Genomic DNA, 17453 nt, shown 5'->3' with positions numbered 1-17453 from the left:
TTGTCTACTATCTATCACACTCACAGCGCGCTATCTTCCAGCTGCCCGGCTGCGGTGGACAGCGATTGCGTGTGTCAATGCTCTCTACTCAACGCTACTCGCACCTCTCTCCTTTACTTTCCTCCTCAACCACACTTTTACCCTCGCCTCTTAGGCCTGCGAATCGTCTATCTTAGGTTTCCTCATACATATATCTTGTATGTACACAACGGATGGCCCGAACAGGCCCTGCCCTGGCTTGAGGATGGCCGCATGAATCTACCCAGACTACATGTACCCGTGAGAGACTTGGGCTGCGATGATCAGCGGCACGCACACACCTGCGTATCGCGGTATGCGTGCATGTACGTCTTCATTTCTGTTCGAGGCAACGGCGTCAGTGTGGATATTCTGCCTCGTCCCTCTGAGCCTACGAATAGCTAAACGTGCCGCTCGAGCCCGGGACCGCAGCCTGAGAGCTCGAGTGTCGATAAACCCGGACTGGCAAATGGCTTCAACACATGTGTCGAGCACACGAGGCTGATTGGCTGTGGGGCCACCACATCGTTCTCGTCCCTGAGCAGTGTGACAGTAGCCGTCTGCAGATTGGATAGTGGGGTGTGCTGCGATCAAGGGTCCTGTCATCTTCCTTCCTCCCCATTGAATATTCTTTACACAGTAGACTACACGCATGCGTGACATGCGTACTACGCTATAGTGGACTGCAACTCACGACGGAGTTGACCATGGTTCAACGAAAATGAATGTGAACAGACATGGTTAATCGCGCCAACCAGAAACACAGCAGGTAGGTTCCTCGGGTAGGTTTCATTATTTATTACCTATGCTCTGCCAAAGCCACCCACCACTTCCTCCCGCTTTTCTCCTTTTTTTGATGGCTAGCCATAGTCCTCTTTTCAACACATCATTCCTGCTCAACCAGTCCAAAGCCTCGCCCCGCGAGCTTGCAATGAGAGAGTACCATGGCTTCTCTTGGTGGTAACATCTTACCCCCGGAGCTGGATAACAAGATAGTTTATGCTGGCATCGCCGGCGTCTTTTGCTTTGCCCTAGGCCTCTCCAGGGTCTTTGCAAGCACGCACTCAGAGAGCACCGCGGCCAACGAGACCCCCGGCCTCGTCAGGTCCCTGTTTCTCTTTGCGTATGGCTGTTTCCTCAAGCCTCACGAGGGTGATGGCAAGGGCACTCAGCAGGATGCTCTGGAGTCCTTCTACAAGGCTCAAGCCGGCATCTATGACACCACCAGGTCGGCCCTCCTCAAGGGCCGCGAGGATATGCTGGCGCTCGTGGCTGCGCAGCTCCAAGCCAAGGCCGACAAGAATGCGCTGACCAAGCCGAAGAGAGTCTGGGTTGATGTGAGACATGCCTCCTACTGATGCAAATCTGTGCCTTGTGTGACTGATCTTATTCAGGTGGGTGGTGGCACTGGCTGGAACATCGAGGCGATGGCCTCATTCGTAGACGTGCCCCACTTCTTCTCTGCAGTCTATCTGGTTGACTACTCTCCTTCGCTGTGCGAGGTCGCCCGCAAGCGCTTTGCGAGACTTGGCTGGGATAATGTCAAGGTTGTCTGCGAAGATGCGCGAAAATTCAATCTCGACGACTACGAGGGCGACGTGCAGGGAGCTCGAGCTCCGCTCCAGACTCCCAGCAGCTACTTCTCCCAGAAACGTCCCGAGCACGGCGGCGCTGACCTGGTCACAATGTCGTACAGCTTGTCCATGATTGTACGTGGACGGCCCGGCCCCATAACTTGCAGCGGCGGGACTCAAGTGGCTGACATTCAGAATTAGCCCGATTACTACTCCGTCATAGACTCTCTGACATCGCTCCTGTCGCCGGACGGCTTGCTTGGAGTGGTTGACTTCTACGTCCAGTCACAGGTGGATGTCAATTTCCGGAATTACACTGGTGGCCTCGTCGACCGCCACGTCAACTTCTTTGGACGCACGTTCTGGCGTGCCTGGTTCGATATCGACAGGGTCGGTCTGGAACCGAGTCGTCGTGACTACCTCGAGTACCGATTTGGAACGGTGCTGAATGCCAACGCTCGCAACAACACGCTTGGTGCCATCCCCTACTACGTGTGGCTGGGCTGCCACAAGAAGCCATTTGCCTCCTCGAGTCTGCCGAGTGAGATTGTCGAGTACGTCGACGCCCTCGTGACTGAATCACCTTATCTCTTACCAGCCAATGCCCCCAATGCCCTCACTCGAGCGGTCCAAAGGGCCGCCCCTGAAATCCGCTCCAAGGCATTCGATGCTGCAGTCGCCAATTTGTCCTCAAATCTGCCCCTGCCTGCTTTCTTTTACCAGCATCATCACTGGCGCATCTACTACGACGAGAGGCTGAGGAAGCATACCCAATTCAACGATGAGTATATCTATGCCTTCACATGGGAAGACTCTCGTGTCGACGCTCGCATCCTCAACCTTGGTTCTGAAGATGTCGTCCTGGCAATCTGCAGCGCAGGTGACAACATTCTGTCGTATGTGATGCAGGGTCCTGCCCGCGTTCACGCAGTCGACTTGAACCCGACCCAGTGCCATCTCCTCGAGCTCAAGGTCGCCTCGTATAGTGCCCTTCCGTACGAAGACTTCTGGAAGCTCTTTGGCGAGGGCAAACACCCAAACTTCCGTCAGCTCTTAATTTCTAAGCTTTCTCCGCATCTGTCTAGCCGCGCGTTCCAGTACTGGCTGAGCAACACGCACATCTTCACCAACAAGCGCGGCCGCGGGCTGTACGACACAGGTGGCTCGAAGCATGCAATCCGCATGATGCGTTGGATCGCTCGCATCTTTGGCCTCCAGCGCTCCGTCGACTCTATCCTGACAGCAAAGACTCTCAACGAGCAGCGGGAAATTTGGCGCAGCAAAATTCGACCCGTCATGCTTTCTACGCTCGTCAATCGACTTGTAGTCAGCCAGGAAGCCTTCTTGTGGACTGCCCTAGGTGTGCCCAAGAACCAACTCGCCATGATCGAAGCGGACCACGCCAGTCTGTGCCACGAGGACAAGGGGGCGCAGAACACCCGCTCCCAGGCTGTCTGGAATTACATGGTAAACACACTCGACCCGATGGTCGAGAACACTCACATTGCAGCTGATAACCCCTACTACCACGTCTGTTTGGCTGGCCAATTCAGCCGTAGGTGCCATCCAGAGTACCTCGCACCACAAGCCCACGCTCGTTTGTCCCGGCCTGGCGCGTTTGATGGCCTTCGCATCCACACAGATGAGATCGATGAGGTTATCGCGCGTATCACGCCCGGCACGCTGACCGTTGCAGTCGTGATGGACTCGATGGATTGGTTTGACCCAGACTCAAATGCCGCGACGAGCCAGATTCGCAAGCTCAACCGTGCCCTGAAGATGGGCGGCCGTGTCATGCTGAGGAGCTCTGGCCTGACACCGTGGTATCTCAAGGAGTTTGAGCTCCAGGGATTCACCGCAAAATGTCACGGCAAGAGGGCACCGGGCGTGTGTATTGATCGTGTGAACATGTATGCCAGTTGCTGGATTTTGACCAAGAATTCCAACCTCCCACCACCAACACCGGACTTGGATGGTGGTGCGGCCGGTGCTGAAATGGAGAGCTTGACCATCTGAATGACACAGCACATGGTGGCTCAAAGTGTTATCTCTGATGAAAGATGGCTGAGGTGGTCGCTGTGTTTTTTAGATCGTTCTAAGAAGGCATCTGATCCAACATCAGAGCACAAGATGACAGGCAAAGCTCCAACGCTTCCTTAAAAGAACACTATGCGAGGTCAGAGGCGGGCAATACTCTAGTTGGCAGAAATAAGAAATTTGACCTCAGATTTCAAAGACTGCCGAGGAAATATAATTCCTCGCATCAGCGTGGTAATTTGCCCAATTCTTTCTGCTTACAACTGATACACTTTCATATTCACAATCTGTCCTCCGGCTACACGCTAGCAAGACTTTTCACATGTAAGGATAGCGATTTCTTGGAGGCGGGTAAGCCATGGCAGCAGACACCATTTGCGGCGCAGAACCGGCTGGCGTCATGATCAGGGCGTGGCTACATCTGGGATGAGGTCTGCGGCTAAACAGTGCTTAGCGACGTCCACCATTGATAAACTTGTTCTCACATTTCAACTCGAAGCCGGCAATCCAGTCCCCATCCCGACTTCTGGACTCCTCTATGTGATAAGTTCACATGTACTGTGGGCGAGGATCAAGCAGATAATTTGAGGGTGGCGGCGAAGCGTTTGAATGGAGTGATTGCTTTGGGGTGGAGGCCGTTTCCAGCTCCTTGGCCATTCAAAGCATGTCACCCTAGGTTGCTGGACAAGTCAACAAGTAAACTCGCCTGAGCCGGCCGGTGGGTGAGTGGGGGGGGGGGTACATCCTCCACCTTGACTTGAGATTGGGCGCTGCCGAAAGCGAACACTGAACTGGGTGGGTGTACTTTAGCTTCTCGGAGGATCACCTGCTTCAGAGAAGTCGTCGTTGTTCCCACCGCAGAAGCATATTTGAACACACCAAAGGATTTGGCTCGTACTTACTCTATCGAGTGTCCTGGAAGATCGTACGGGGACTGGCCAGTCCTGCGTGTCATTTGGAAGCCCCATCCGTAGGCGAGACAAATCACGGCCGGTCATTGCTTGCCCTTCCCGATGTTTATCCATCAGAATACCAGGATAAGGTTGGCGAAGGTGGGGCCGCTCAGTGTGCTGCTGTTGCTACTATAGACTAGGTAACATATCGTGTAGTTCACCGGATCTAGACATGGGACCAAAACCTTCAACCATTCATCTGCTGCGTACCCCAGACGCCAAGCTCTGCAACCCCGTGGGGCTGGGTCGCGGGGGATCTGCGCCATAAACTTCTGGATCACTGCCCGTGTGCTCGGCAATCCTACATGGCAATTTGAAGGGCGGAGGACGGGATCATGAGAAGTCAGAGTCCTGTCGATTGAGAGACCCTGCCCGGCATTTCCGGAACATGGAGTGAGCCTGGCCCCCCAATTTGTTTGTCCCGGGAAGTGGCCATGACGAAGATGCCCGCAAACAGCAGTGCCCGTGAGGCGCGTGGGGTTGGCAGAAGATGAGAAGACGGCGTGACGTTGCCTACAAGATCGCGTCTTCACGTCACGTAGAATTGAATAGTCTCAGCTCTGCTATTGTGTTCGCTACTAGCAGACTGTGTGCAGTGCCTTGTCAAGCACCTTTGACGCCACATAATGTCTCCCTTATCCGGACTATTCCTTGCCTTGTCAGTCTTGCTGGCACCAGCATCACTCGTGAGGGGAGATGCGTTCGAGATTACTCTACAGCTGCCAACCCAAATGCCCGTCTGGGCAGAGCCTCTCTCGCCTCATCTTGCCAGTCTCAGCATAGAAATGGACCGTTGGACGGACTGGGCGGGGCCAGAAATCGGAGAACCTAATGAGTATGTGAATCAGCTTCTGCGTAATTTGGGCGAGAGGACAGAAAGTATGCCGTTCCTTAGGGTCGGAGGTGAGTTGAGTCTTCTATCACGCGGCCTCTCGGGCATTGCACGCACTCACACATCCATTCACACCATGCGAACTGTCTCTTGCAGTCTGTGTCCCCCCTCCCCTTCTCACGATGCTCAGGGCACTGACCAGGATGTTGGGCGTGGTCTTCAGCGAATTCTCAAGATAGGGCGACTCTGGATCTTTCAGTGCAAGTCATGAACGCGACATTCCCCGAGCCGACTGAAACTGTTCCCCAGCCCGAGGCAGAGTCCATCTTCATCGGGCGCGACTTCTATGCTCTGTCCGGAAACTTGCCAGCAGGGACTTCTTTCATGTGGGGGTTGAATCTGAAGTCATTTAACAAGTCTGAAACCGCTGCACAGGCAGAGCTCCTTGCCGAGACATTCCAGGGTGCACGATCCAATCTGACCAAGCATGTCAAACTCGTGGATGTCGAGATTGGCAACGAGCCCGACTTTTATGGCCCTAATACTCGCATTCCGGGTCCGCTTGACTCGTCATGGGATCTGGTTAATTACTCTTCGACGTGGCAAGAATACGCCGAAGTCGTTCAAGGCGCAATCCGCTTCAACGACAGCGAGGCCGGTCCTAATTTATCGCCGGGCGCTTTCACCGGATTTGTAGCCCCGGGGTGGAGTGTTGACGGGGCTATCATGGCAGGTATTTTGGATCAGACCGATTTGCGTTCCATAAGTGCACAGTTTGGCACCCACCTCTACTCAGGTGCCTTTAGCCCGAAGCTCAAGTTCATACCGGGGGAGCTAATGAACAAGAAATTCATTCGCGGCAACCTAACAACAAAGGCCAGCGAGATAAAGGCTGCGAAAGCTTTCGGCGTGAGATATTGCCTTACCGAGGCCAACTCCTTTGCCAAGTATGTCTTCAGAATCCCAACGATTTTCATCTGATCAAAGCTGTGCTTTGCTTCTTTATCCGTTTTGCTGATCGGACCGTCGCAGTCACGGGATCCCGGGCCTTAGCAACACCGCCGAAAGTGTCGTCTGGGGGGTCGACTACCTGTTATATGCGGGAACGATGGGTATTAAACGAGTGCATCTGCATCACGGAGTCGGCTTCTCCTATAACACCCTCCAACCCGTCACTTCATCGGAGTTGAGCGGGGACAACACAAATATCACAGCTCCGCATATCCTGCCATTGTACCGTAAGTAGGCTGCTGTAAGGCCCACTCTTCAGCATGCATCATTTTTAGTTAACAAGGCCTAGATGCCCTACTGATCGTCAACGAAGCCATCGGGAAAGGCAACACCTCATATGTTGCCGAGCTCGCGGCAAGCAATGATACCCTCGCAGCCTATGGTGTTTGGGAGGATAACAATCTCCGGCGCATAGTGGCTTTGAACAGTAACACCTACCTGACGAACGGTACTGCAGCGTCTTTCAGCATCAATTTGAAGGGGGAAGGTGGAAAGAGGGTTTCTTGGATCAAGCGGCTCAAGGCGCCGGCCACAACCGCAAGTACTGGCCTGTAAGTAACTGTCGCCATCATTCGTACGGCTCGTTTCGATCACATGCTAAGCCGCAAATAGCACTTGGGCTGGTCAAAGCTTTGAGACGCTTTCGGGAATGCCGGAAGGGGAAGTGGTACTCGAGAAGGTTCAGAATGGAGTGTTCGAGATCCAACCTTCATCGGTTATTCTTTTGGAATTCGAGTGATGTCGCTGACAGCATACGGTCGAGAGCCAGGCCTTGGCAAATGGTGCTGATCGAGCAATCTAACCACATCAATCAGGGATAAGTTCCTCATAGCCAAAGTATGAAGCTGTTGTCCAACGGTTGATGCTCGCGCTATGTCCTTGCTTGCGACGTATGCCACGATGGTCTTTTGGCGGAAGGGCAAAATGGCAAGACCAATCCGAGACAGTCGAGTCACTCAATGGAATACATCTAAACAACAATGTCCGAAATGATCTGTCAGAGACTAGAGTCACAACTTTTGAGCATATTTCCGGGAATAGGGATGTGTATGTGAAGGGCGCGCAAGAGGGAAGTGCGGTAGCACTTGCGTTTCACTGTCCATTGACAAGAATAGAGTCAAACACCGCTCCTGAACCACAGGATGGCGCGTGGCCACGGGAATAACATCACTCACCGCGCCTTATTGCCGTTGATGCCGTCGAAGTTCTGGAATTTGCAGTAAGCAAATGTCTAACAAGCATACGCAACCCGAGAAATCTCCAATTAGACATCAAGGTGTGCAATACGCAGGTCAAGGTGAAACACAGAGCAGACTCCAAGTAAGCAACCAAATGCCGAAGCTGTCGTGAAACCCTAACATCGTGCGGCCTTCCCTTGTGGAGGGTCTCTATCACTCGACAGACGATGCAACGCAGCCACATTGAGGCAAGCTGCAAGACGGAATCCCAATATTTGATGACGGCGTGTCATTGGATCAAAGGCAACTATGGCAAGCAGCTCGCTGCATGTCGGGGCATAAGTGCTGTGCATCCATACACCATGTATCCATCATCCTGGTAGGGCTCGGCGTCTGGGCCTCAAACTTGAGCTTGAGCTTCCACACCACCTGCAGTCCATCGGCACGGCCTTATGCTTTTCCGGCTGGCTGGTTCGCGAGAATCAGTGAAAGTGGCGCTTTAGGCGGTGAAGGGGACAGATTTGCGGGGAAAGGGAATTCTGGAGTGAGACGAGTAGACGAGAAGAGGTCGCGCGTGGACACCGGTCCGGCGCAACAGTCTCTCAACAGCACCGACGCAACGTCGACTTGGCCTCATCATTATCTCAGAGTGGGGTGTTCAATAATCAGCAGGCAAGATGTGTCTGAGTGCCAAAGGTTGAAGCCTGGGGAGGCTAGACCTTGTGAGGTGCTGATCTGATGAAGAAGCTGACGTGAGATTCGGTCGTGGGCAGTTTAATGATCTGTTTGGATGACGATAATGCCCAGGCGTGTGATGACCTGCTTATTTCCATCCCAGTCCCCACCTCCGACGCATAACTTTGAGGTAACCCAAGGCCATAGTGGTCTTGCGTGGCTGTGATACCTGGCGAAAGAACAGGTCTCGTGTGTCGCTTGAGAAAGTGAGCACAGCAGCTCAGCCGGCGTTTCGGGAGTCAGAGAAGCGCGTTGGTGGCGCTGTTCGCGGCTAAGCGGCCACTGAATGCCACCTGCGCTTGAATGAGCCCTGTAGGGCCATGAGTGATTGAGCCCAACAGTCGGCACCGCGGCGATCCTTGTGACCCGAGTGCCTGGGCCCAACGTGTGCTGGACTTCTGATTGCATGCCCTGCCGTGCAGGGATTGACTTAACTCATGCTCTATTAACAGCAGCCGCGGGATCTGTCACAGCAGCTGCATCCCCAGGGATGGCAGACTCTGCTCAAAGACGCAGACTTAGCAGTGCCTAAATGCTGTAGATATCAGCGTCCACACTCGGCAGGCCAAGTGATGCCGGTGTGAAGAGCAGCCATGACATGCCCAACATATCGCTCGCTCCTTGGCGAATCACACACTTGGGTCACGAAACAAACGCGCTTAGAAATCCCCTGCATCTGGGACTTTTCCAAAAGAAGGGCTCCCCGGGCAGGATACCAGCAGCCGTGAGATGACGATGTTGCGCTAGCAAGGAAGTCCTCAGCCCTGCCACAGCAGCCAGGGAGGTGCGCCAGCAAAACAATCTAGCGCACTTACGCATCAGATTTTGGAGCCTCCTGGCTTGTGGCGCCTGTCCCAAGCATAGGACATGTCCGTAGAGACCTAAAATAGTCCGCTCTCCTATTCGTCAACATGTCCAGTCTCCTCTTGAGCATCGAAGACTGCGGGAATGTGTTGTGAGCATTCGAGGCTTGTGTAAACGGGAAACCGACACCCTTAACTTCTGATGTTTGACTTAACCCGGCGGGCTGAGCAGCGCTGCCCTTTAAGTTCTGCATCAGCATGCAAGTCGAGACGTTGGGTATGATCCACGCGTGTGACGGCATTCGCAGAAGCGGATGACAGGGGTGGGCCAAATAGAGAACTACTTATATCAGCTGCTGATGTCTTTGTCGAGGTCGCCATAATCAAATAGAACCCACCAGCCATCGTTGGACGTTTCAGTGTGCAATGCCGTCGAACCTCGAACCCTCGTCATTTGGCCTGTCTCTTCGAGCGCTGTCGCCCACCGCCAAAATGCAAGCATCGAATTCGAACACGCTCAAACCACCGGCCTCTGACCCTCCATCCCCGTCATCGGATGGCGGGGCAAAATCATCGAGGGTATGTTTGAACTGTCGTCGAAAGAAAAAGAAATGTGATAAGAAATTGCCTTCCTGCGGAAGATGCACATAGTAGGTTGCCCACCGAGGTGACGAAGCTGATGAAACAAAGCCTGAACTAAAACTTATCGGTCTGGATTAGTTCTCTCGAATTCTGTCAACACGAAGACGACGCAGCGGTCTCCCGCCCGACAGAGGCTTCCGCGCAGACGAGCTTCGAGACGTTCGCGAGTCTTAATGCCCAAGGGGCGTTCGCCTTGAACCCGTTCCTCGGCAGTCAGCTTGGTCCCGCGATTGGCCCAACCTTGTTCGCGTCGCTGGGAACGACAGAAGACATACACCATTTCGTGTTTCGAAGTGTCACGCAGATGATGGGAGACCAGTTGACTGCTGAAAGCATTGTGCGATACTATTTCGGGACAGTCAACACATGGTTCACCATTGTCGAGAGGTCAGGGTTCGAGCCGCGATTCGGGCAAATGTGGACAGAGCCATCCGCCGAAACTGGACTGCTAGCACTGTCAATGCTTCTGATTGTCCGGGCGCCGGAGGACACTCCGGGAGTGTCGATGCAAAACAGCCTTTATCATTCCATCAAGACGCTCTGCGGTCTCGTCACCGCCAAAGAGCCGCTGTCTATACCCCTTCTCCAGGCGAACCTCCTTGTGTGCTTGTACGAACTCTGCCACTTCATGCCACAGCAAGCATACATGACATTGGGCTCATGCATCACGATCAGCCGTGCATTTGGCTGGCTCAACGAATCTTTCTGGAGACAAGATCAGTGGATCGTCCGGCCCAGGGTGCTGAAGGCCTATTCCATCATCTGGTGGTCTATGATGTTTTTGGAGAGGTGAGTCCTTCGTTGAGCGTGTTGAAAATGCCCCAGTCCCAGACTGACGCCTAGAAGTGGTATACAGGCCGAGGAGCTCGGGTTTCCGCGCAACGTACCGGTGCTTGACTTCCAGGTCCCATTCCCGGAACACCTCGACCCGTTTCTTCCCCTACCTCAAAACCAGCAATATGGCGGTACCACACAGAGGGAATTGTTCAGATTCGCGGACGATGGAGATGATAAGATCGACACCATTGTCTATCCCGAAGCCAAGTCGACTTCTTTGCTCATGCAAGTACTGCAGAGAACATCGGGACAAGGCAGTGCGGTGGGAACTTCCCGCGAGAGTCTTACAAATGCTATGATGGACCATGCTCGCCACATCGGTAAGTGACTTGGGTAAACCAAGATTGTCTCGAGCAAACCAATTTGCTGACAATGCCCAAGTCTCAACACCGTGGAAGGACTCCAGCCGTTTTGCCGCTCTGAGTCTCACATATACGTAAGAGTCTCTGTCGGCAACTTGAGGGGCGCTGTGCTGAAGAGATGGTAGCGCGATTCTCAAGCTCAATCACCCCTATCTTGGCATCGTAGGTCCTGGGGCGACATACGACCCTAGGGATGGAGCAGCGATCCAGAGCACACTCCCCGTCATCGAGTCGATTTGCCACAGTGCAAGGCTCATGAGTTCTTCGGGCAGCTTGTCGTTCTTGGGTCCATTGGTACCCCCGATGGCGTACAGCATCTTCCTAGCCGCGATGATCCTCATCAAATTGGGAGACACAGCCATGCACGACCCAGAATGGCCGAGCAAAGTTCAGTTGCTTCGCAGCTGCCTCGAAATGTTCGCGAAACGATGGAAGATTGCCGGCAAGTTGACGTTCGAGACTGGACAGCATGGCCAAAGCTGACCTTGACTACAGAGAAGCATTTGCAGGCGTTGAATGCGGCTTTCCAAACCCACCTCAACCAGTTGCACTCTCGATGAAAATCAGGCTGTGATGGCGCAGTGTAGACTCTGATGGCAAAGACAGTTGCCTCAGCTGGAGCGAGGCCGTCGGCCGGGCTGGAGGACAAAGGCCTTCAAATCAAGACCAAGACATGGCCTGGTGGAGGAGGATTTGGCCATGGGGACATGTGGACGCATGGAGGCACTGAGGCGTTGGCCACGCTTGCGGGCAGGCGTGGAATAAGGGATTGGCGAAGGATAGGCCTGTCGAGGCAACCTGGAATGGTCCTTTTTTGTGTATATCTGCAAGGTCATAGAGCGATACCCCCTATTAGAGACTTGATCAACTTTGGATGATTTTAAGAGGAAAATCGCCGGACGGCCGAGGTGGAAGAGCACTTGGCTTCCCTTGGATCTGTCGACGCGTCCGTTACGATTTCCCGATATTCCTGAGCTTCCCTTTTCTTGGACTGGCTCAATTACGTAAGCAAGATGTGAACCTATCGACATCGACATGACCCAGGTGCTATACCGCCCTGAGGACAAATCTTTTTCTTCCTCCCCTCCACTTGCTCTCTTGATATTTCTTCGCTTTTTGCCTCACTTTGGGTGCCCTGAGGTCTTCCTGACTAGCAGGTATCGTCTTCTCTGTGGTTTTTGCGGCAGCTTATTTCCTTGTCTTCCCCTGCCCCCGGCCGTCAACCCTTGATATAACCGGAGCAGTCCACCAGTGTTATTTAGAGCGACCTTACCGAGGGAGGTAGTATAGGTTGTAATACACTCAGCTCTCCACCACATCAGAGGTATGGCATCTCCTTGAGTACTCTGGGTGCAGCCTTTCGAAGGGGGTCTCACTGGCCACAGTGTACAAGCAGTCAGTCTGCTTGGAGAGCCCGAATCGTGCGAGGACACACGGTCACCTGGGGTCACTTGACCCACCCTCTCCGGTCTCAATCTTTGGCAACAGGTCATAATCGTCATTTCCATCTGCTGATCGGGGCCGGTGGCCTCAAGGTGGAACTTTTGAGACCAAGATAACGCAGTCGCTCCAGGCCCGTTGTCGCTTCTAAAGCTCGGTCCCTCGCCGTCCGTACTTGACACTCGAGACTGCTGTCCTAAGCTATCGGCTGCGTCAAGCAAGTACCTGGTTCTGGTCGTGGGTGTGTATTTCTACGTCCTGAATGACCTACTTGAGTCACGACGAATTCTGCCAGTTGCGGGCCTGGGAGAGGAAAATCGGTGGGAACGGGATCATTATACAATGACGATCATCGGCGAATAAGTTTCTTCCATCAGCCCCAACACAGTACCGGTATCCATGAAATCTTTCACGATCCGGGCAGAGAACGTGCAGGGAACAACGCCATCCGGCCGAACTATCCGATGTCCAAGATAGACTAATACAATGAAGGCCATGTGGGAAGTACAACTCACCGCCTGTCCATTTGTTCTGTTGCCTGACGTTTTGGTCTGAGTCGTCCGCCGCCGCCGCAGCCGCTGCTCCCCAGAGGATGAACATTAGTGCAGATACCCGTTCACAGAGTCGTCTAACAGTGGCAGAATTCCCCAACCCAGCAAGAGGTACTGCCTAATCGGTATCTATGCGCATCATTGTTGTCTAGTTGGCCTCGGTGTTCTTGAGGCATGGTCCCAGTCTCTGAGCCCGGCTGCCAAGCTATTTGACCGTTAAATGGTCTGGGGTAATTCATTACGCGGTATGCAAGGGCCGTGCTTCAGTCCAGTCTCGAAGAGAAACGGCTCACGTCCCATGCGTTTACTGGCTTTATTGTTTGGGGTTTCGCAACTTTCACATTTGTCCCACTACTCTACTTGGCTCTCTCCACTGCTGCTGTCTGCTGCTCTTTCAATCAGTCCATTATTTGGTTCAGAGATCTCTCGGGACTGGTGCAATTCTGTCCTGCAGAAGCCTGCATGTGTCCCTACAGGAGAGCCCTCCTGTAGAGGCTAGGGCTTTCTTGCCTCTTGATAACTCTTTTCCTGTCCCCACTGCGACCACAGCTTACCGTTTCGGCGCCTTTTCTTGCGATTTCATACGTTCGCTGAATCTCTATATGGACGGCTGGATCATTTTCGTATACCAACCAGGTTCTTCGCTGATCATGGTTCTCGTGCGTGGCTGGCGACCTAGTCCTCAACGGCTTGAAGTCCACTATTGGACCAAAGCATTCAAGGTCGCTGGTCCTTATTGCTGCTTTCGGCGCATTGCAACTCGACATGAACGTCCAGGTGTATGGACTGTGTGAAATTGCACAACTCTCCTGTGATTTTGAATGAATGGAACGGCAGGCCTGGGCCTAGACTTGGAGCGATGGCATATTAGATGAAGATGGAGAGACCTAGATACCAATGAACCCTCGAGCTGTGAATTCCACAGAGTTCGGCATAGGATAGACAACCATACGTAGACGACCGGGGGAGTAGGGCACAGCGAAGTTGAGAAGCTCTTCGTCAGACTCGATTTCTTGAAAGGGAGTGAGTGAATGGGTGAGTGATGTTGTGTTCTCTGTGGATATGCTGCCAGCTTACATACATATCTGGAGGATTTCTCGACCCTAAATTCTCATTTCACCATCAATTCTACTTCGGTTCATCTTTACCCCCTTGGATTATCCTTCAATTTCTCATGATCATGTGCCGTTGTACCATTGAAGATTTGAAAATGAGAAGAATAAGCGTTGCAACATTGTTGTTTATTGCATGCACATGCAGTCCAGCTCATGGGTGTCGAGGAAGGCCACTGCAGTGTCACATCAACACCCACAGCACAATGCACAGCGCTCTTCAATAATAATTTGTATGCTGAGGCCCCTGGTTTCGTTTCTTTTTCTTTTTCTTCTTCTTCTTCTTCTTACTATTTTGTGTTTATTGACTTTCTTCTTTTCAAAAAAAATATAGAAGAAAAAAAAAGGAAGGGCGAGGGGGGAAGCAGACAACGCCCATGAAGACGAAGCCAACACTGGAGCGGGCCACTCATGATATGGGCGCTCAAGATTAGAACACCTCCTAGCACTGTAGACTAGACTACTGTGTCTCCAAAGCACAGGTGCAGATAGGGGCCGTGTCGGCAGGGAAGGGAGTGGGAATCGGAGGCTGCTGCCGATGCCGCTGCCGATGCCGACCTACCTGCCCCCTGCTGGCTACGGAGCTCCAGGAGCTTGTTTGTGTCAGTCGGCTCACATGCAACGTCGCCGGACCTGCTGCTTCACCCTGAACACTCTCCCTACCCACCATGAATATCTTCACCGAGAACAACTTACTCGACCCGTCCTCTCTAGATTCTGGTGAGTCTTTTACGTCCTGTTCCTGTTAACAACATTTGACCAGTACAAGGCGAATGCCAGCAAAGTATGGCCAGGTGTAGCTAATCATCGCTTGATTGCAGTGGACTACGACCCAGTAGACCATCTCAACACCCTCTTCTCCCGGCCTTCCGCCGCCGTCTCTTCGATCGACCGCGTCTCCAGCACCTTGCAGTCCCACCGAGATGATCTTTCCTCCTCCATCAACGCCCTCGAGGCCTCCCAGGCCTGGGGTCCCGACTCGAGCCTCGAGCGCATGCAGTCCGCCCAGGCCGAGCTCGCCAGCCTGTTCCAGCGAATAGAAGGCGTACGCAGCCGCGCTCTACAGACGGAACGTGACATCACCACAATGACCGCCGAGATCAAGCGAATCGATGGCACCAAGCGCAACCTCACCCTCAGCATGACAGCCCTCAAGCGCCTGCAGATGCTAACCACGGCCTACGATCAGCTGCGCGGTCTGGCCAGGACCAGGCAGTACCGCGAGTGTGCCGGCCTCCTTCTGGCTGTCCTCCAACTTATGAAACACTTCAATAGCTACCGGAGCATCGAGCAGATCGCCGTGCTGAGCAGAAATGTTGCAGACCTGCAGCGGGAGCTGTTGGAGCAGGTGTGCGAGGACTTCGAGATCGCCTTTGCTAAGGCAGAGATACCCCAGCGAAAAGGTACGCTCATCGAGGCCTGCATGGTCATGGATGCCCTAGGAGAAAACGCAAAGAGCAGATTGATCACCTGGTACGTAAACACTGAGTTGAGGGAATACCGCCAGGTGTTCCGTGGCAACGACGAGGCGGGCAGCCTGGACAACATCGGCCGGCGGTATGCCTGGTTCAAGCGGATGCTGAAGACACACGAGGACGAGCATGCCGCCATATTCCCCCCGCACTGGAGGGTTAACGAAATGTTGGCCATGTCGTTTTGCGACGGGACCAGGGACGATTTCAAGGGCATCTTGGAGAAGAGCATGCGACGCGTCGACGGCCAAAAAATCGACGTCAACCTGCTTTTGAGCTGTCTGCAAGAGACCATGGACTTTGAACAAGGCCTTGAGAAGCGCTTTTCAAACGAGCTGCCCCGTGCAAGTATCGACACGCTGAGCTCATCCGACGACCGAACAAATAATTTCAATGGCTCCATATCGGTGGCCTTTGAGCCGTATCTGAGCCTGTGGGTAGAGTCGCAGGACAAGGCTCTGGCGAATATGATACCAAAGTACAAAAATGGGCCTCTGATAGACGAAGACGAGGAGTTCTCCCCCAATGCCGTCATACCCTCCGCCATTGAGCTCTTCCATTCCTACAAGATCACATTGTCGCAGTGTGCGAAGCTGTCTACCGGCGAAAGGCTGTTCGATCTGACCAAGACACTGGCCAAGTATCTCGAGGAATATGCACAGCAAGTCCTACTAGGGTTTCTGCAAAGGGGAGGACCCCAAGGCCCGCCCATTCAAGATGCCGTGTTGGTCCTCAACACCGCAGATTTCTGGCACCAAAACACCGTGCAGCTTGAAGACAACATCAAGAAGCGGGTTGACCCTGAGTTCATGGCGAAGATCGACTTGTCCTCGCAAGCGGACACCTTCCTCGGTGTCGTCAGTGCTGCTATTCAAGCCCTAGTCCACAAGGTTGAGGTCAGCTGTGAGGGAGCGTGGAGGGAGATGAAGAACACTAACTGGAGGGAGATGGAGAGCGTCGGAGACCACAGCTCGTATGTTGGAGAGCTGCTTCAGCACGTAAATGCGAAGACCGAGGAGGTTCTGTCCATTGTCGCCAAACAACAATATGCGAGAGCTTTCTGTGACAATCTCGTCGAGCGATTGGCGACAGCTTATGTCAACAACATTGTTCTATGCCGCCCCATCTCTGAAGGTGGCGCTGAACAGGTCAGTTCTGTCCACCTTATTCCTCACAGCGTAAAGGCAATGCGCTGACTTTTGCAGATGCTTCTCGACAAGTATACGCTTGCCAAGAACTTTGAGAAGCTCCTGGGTTACCACAATGCATCATCGTCCCGCGACTCGTACCAGCCACCAGCCACGTATATCAAGCGTGTCAACCAGGTTATGACACGCATAGACCCTCTACTGAAGACTCTACAAGTACGGCCATCGCCACCTGAGGGCCTTGTCCAAGCCTATCTCATCCATGTCGGGGACCGATCAGATACCAACTTCAAGAAGATCCTCGAGCTCAAGGGCGTCCGCAAGCAGGATCAGGCTCACCTGCTGGAGCTGTTCTCTCTTCACCGTGACGGCGCGAGGACGGACAAGCAGCTGGTAGAGAACTCACCCCTCTTGGGCCCTTTGCTGAACGCCTCCGGACTTGGTAGCACTGGTCTCGGGAGCATCGGAAACTCTGCCCTAAGCGGTGCCGCAGGCCCGGGCGGCCGCTTCGACGCAGCATCGTTGGGCGAGAAATTGCTCAGCGCTGCTCGGGACGCGTCTGACCGGATCGGGACACCTACCACGGCCGGAGCTCCGGGTGAAAAGGCGACTATCAATGAGAATTTGAAGAACATTGGAAAATTCTTCCGAAGAGACATTGGCGTGCGGTTCGGAAAGAGAGATGTCACCCCTACAGGTGGCCCTGATGAGTTGCAAAGGGGTTAGCTGTCATCTAACTAGGTATCCC

The 17453-nt window shown here is 53.5% G+C and overlaps 4 protein-coding genes across 4 annotated transcripts; all 4 read left to right on the top strand.

Annotated features, from left to right (window-relative positions):
* Positions 1–962: 962 nt before the first annotated feature.
* Positions 963–3608, top strand: J7T55_005431 (uncharacterized protein; the record flags this gene model as incomplete). The annotated part of the gene is made up of 3 exons (XM_053132926.1): positions 963–1355; positions 1413–1727; positions 1794–3608. 3 exons carry the CDS (start codon positions 963–965, stop codon positions 3606–3608), a joined length of 2523 nt encoding a protein of 840 aa, XP_052989051.1.
* A 1600-nt stretch (positions 3609–5208) lies between these two features.
* Positions 5209–7164, top strand: J7T55_005430 (uncharacterized protein; the record flags this gene model as incomplete). The annotated part of the gene is made up of 5 exons (XM_053132924.1): positions 5209–5485; positions 5638–6361; positions 6447–6652; positions 6715–6976; positions 7038–7164. 5 exons carry the CDS (start codon positions 5209–5211, stop codon positions 7162–7164), a joined length of 1596 nt encoding a protein of 531 aa, XP_052989050.1.
* A 2469-nt stretch (positions 7165–9633) lies between these two features.
* J7T55_005429 (uncharacterized protein) lies at positions 9634–11465 on the top strand (the record flags this gene model as incomplete). The annotated part of the gene is made up of 5 exons (XM_053132923.1): positions 9634–9720; positions 9929–10572; positions 10630–10940; positions 11002–11056; positions 11108–11465. 5 exons carry the CDS (start codon positions 9634–9636, stop codon positions 11463–11465), a joined length of 1455 nt encoding a protein of 484 aa, XP_052989049.1.
* A 3288-nt stretch (positions 11466–14753) lies between these two features.
* J7T55_005428 (uncharacterized protein) lies at positions 14754–17431 on the top strand (the record flags this gene model as incomplete). The annotated part of the gene is made up of 3 exons (XM_053132922.1): positions 14754–14805; positions 14907–16705; positions 16763–17431. The coding sequence occupies 3 exons, from the start codon at positions 14754–14756 to the stop codon at positions 17429–17431; spliced, it is 2520 nt and encodes an 839-aa protein (XP_052989048.1).
* Between the last annotated feature and the right edge of the window lie 22 nt (positions 17432–17453).

This window comes from Diaporthe amygdali, assembly GCF_026229845.1.
Source record: "Diaporthe amygdali strain CAA958 chromosome Unknown NODE_34_length_500367_cov_65_467389, whole genome shotgun sequence".
Lineage (NCBI taxonomy): Eukaryota > Fungi > Ascomycota > Sordariomycetes > Diaporthales > Diaporthaceae > Diaporthe > Diaporthe amygdali.
This window is presented reverse-complemented; position numbering and strand designations above follow the sequence as displayed.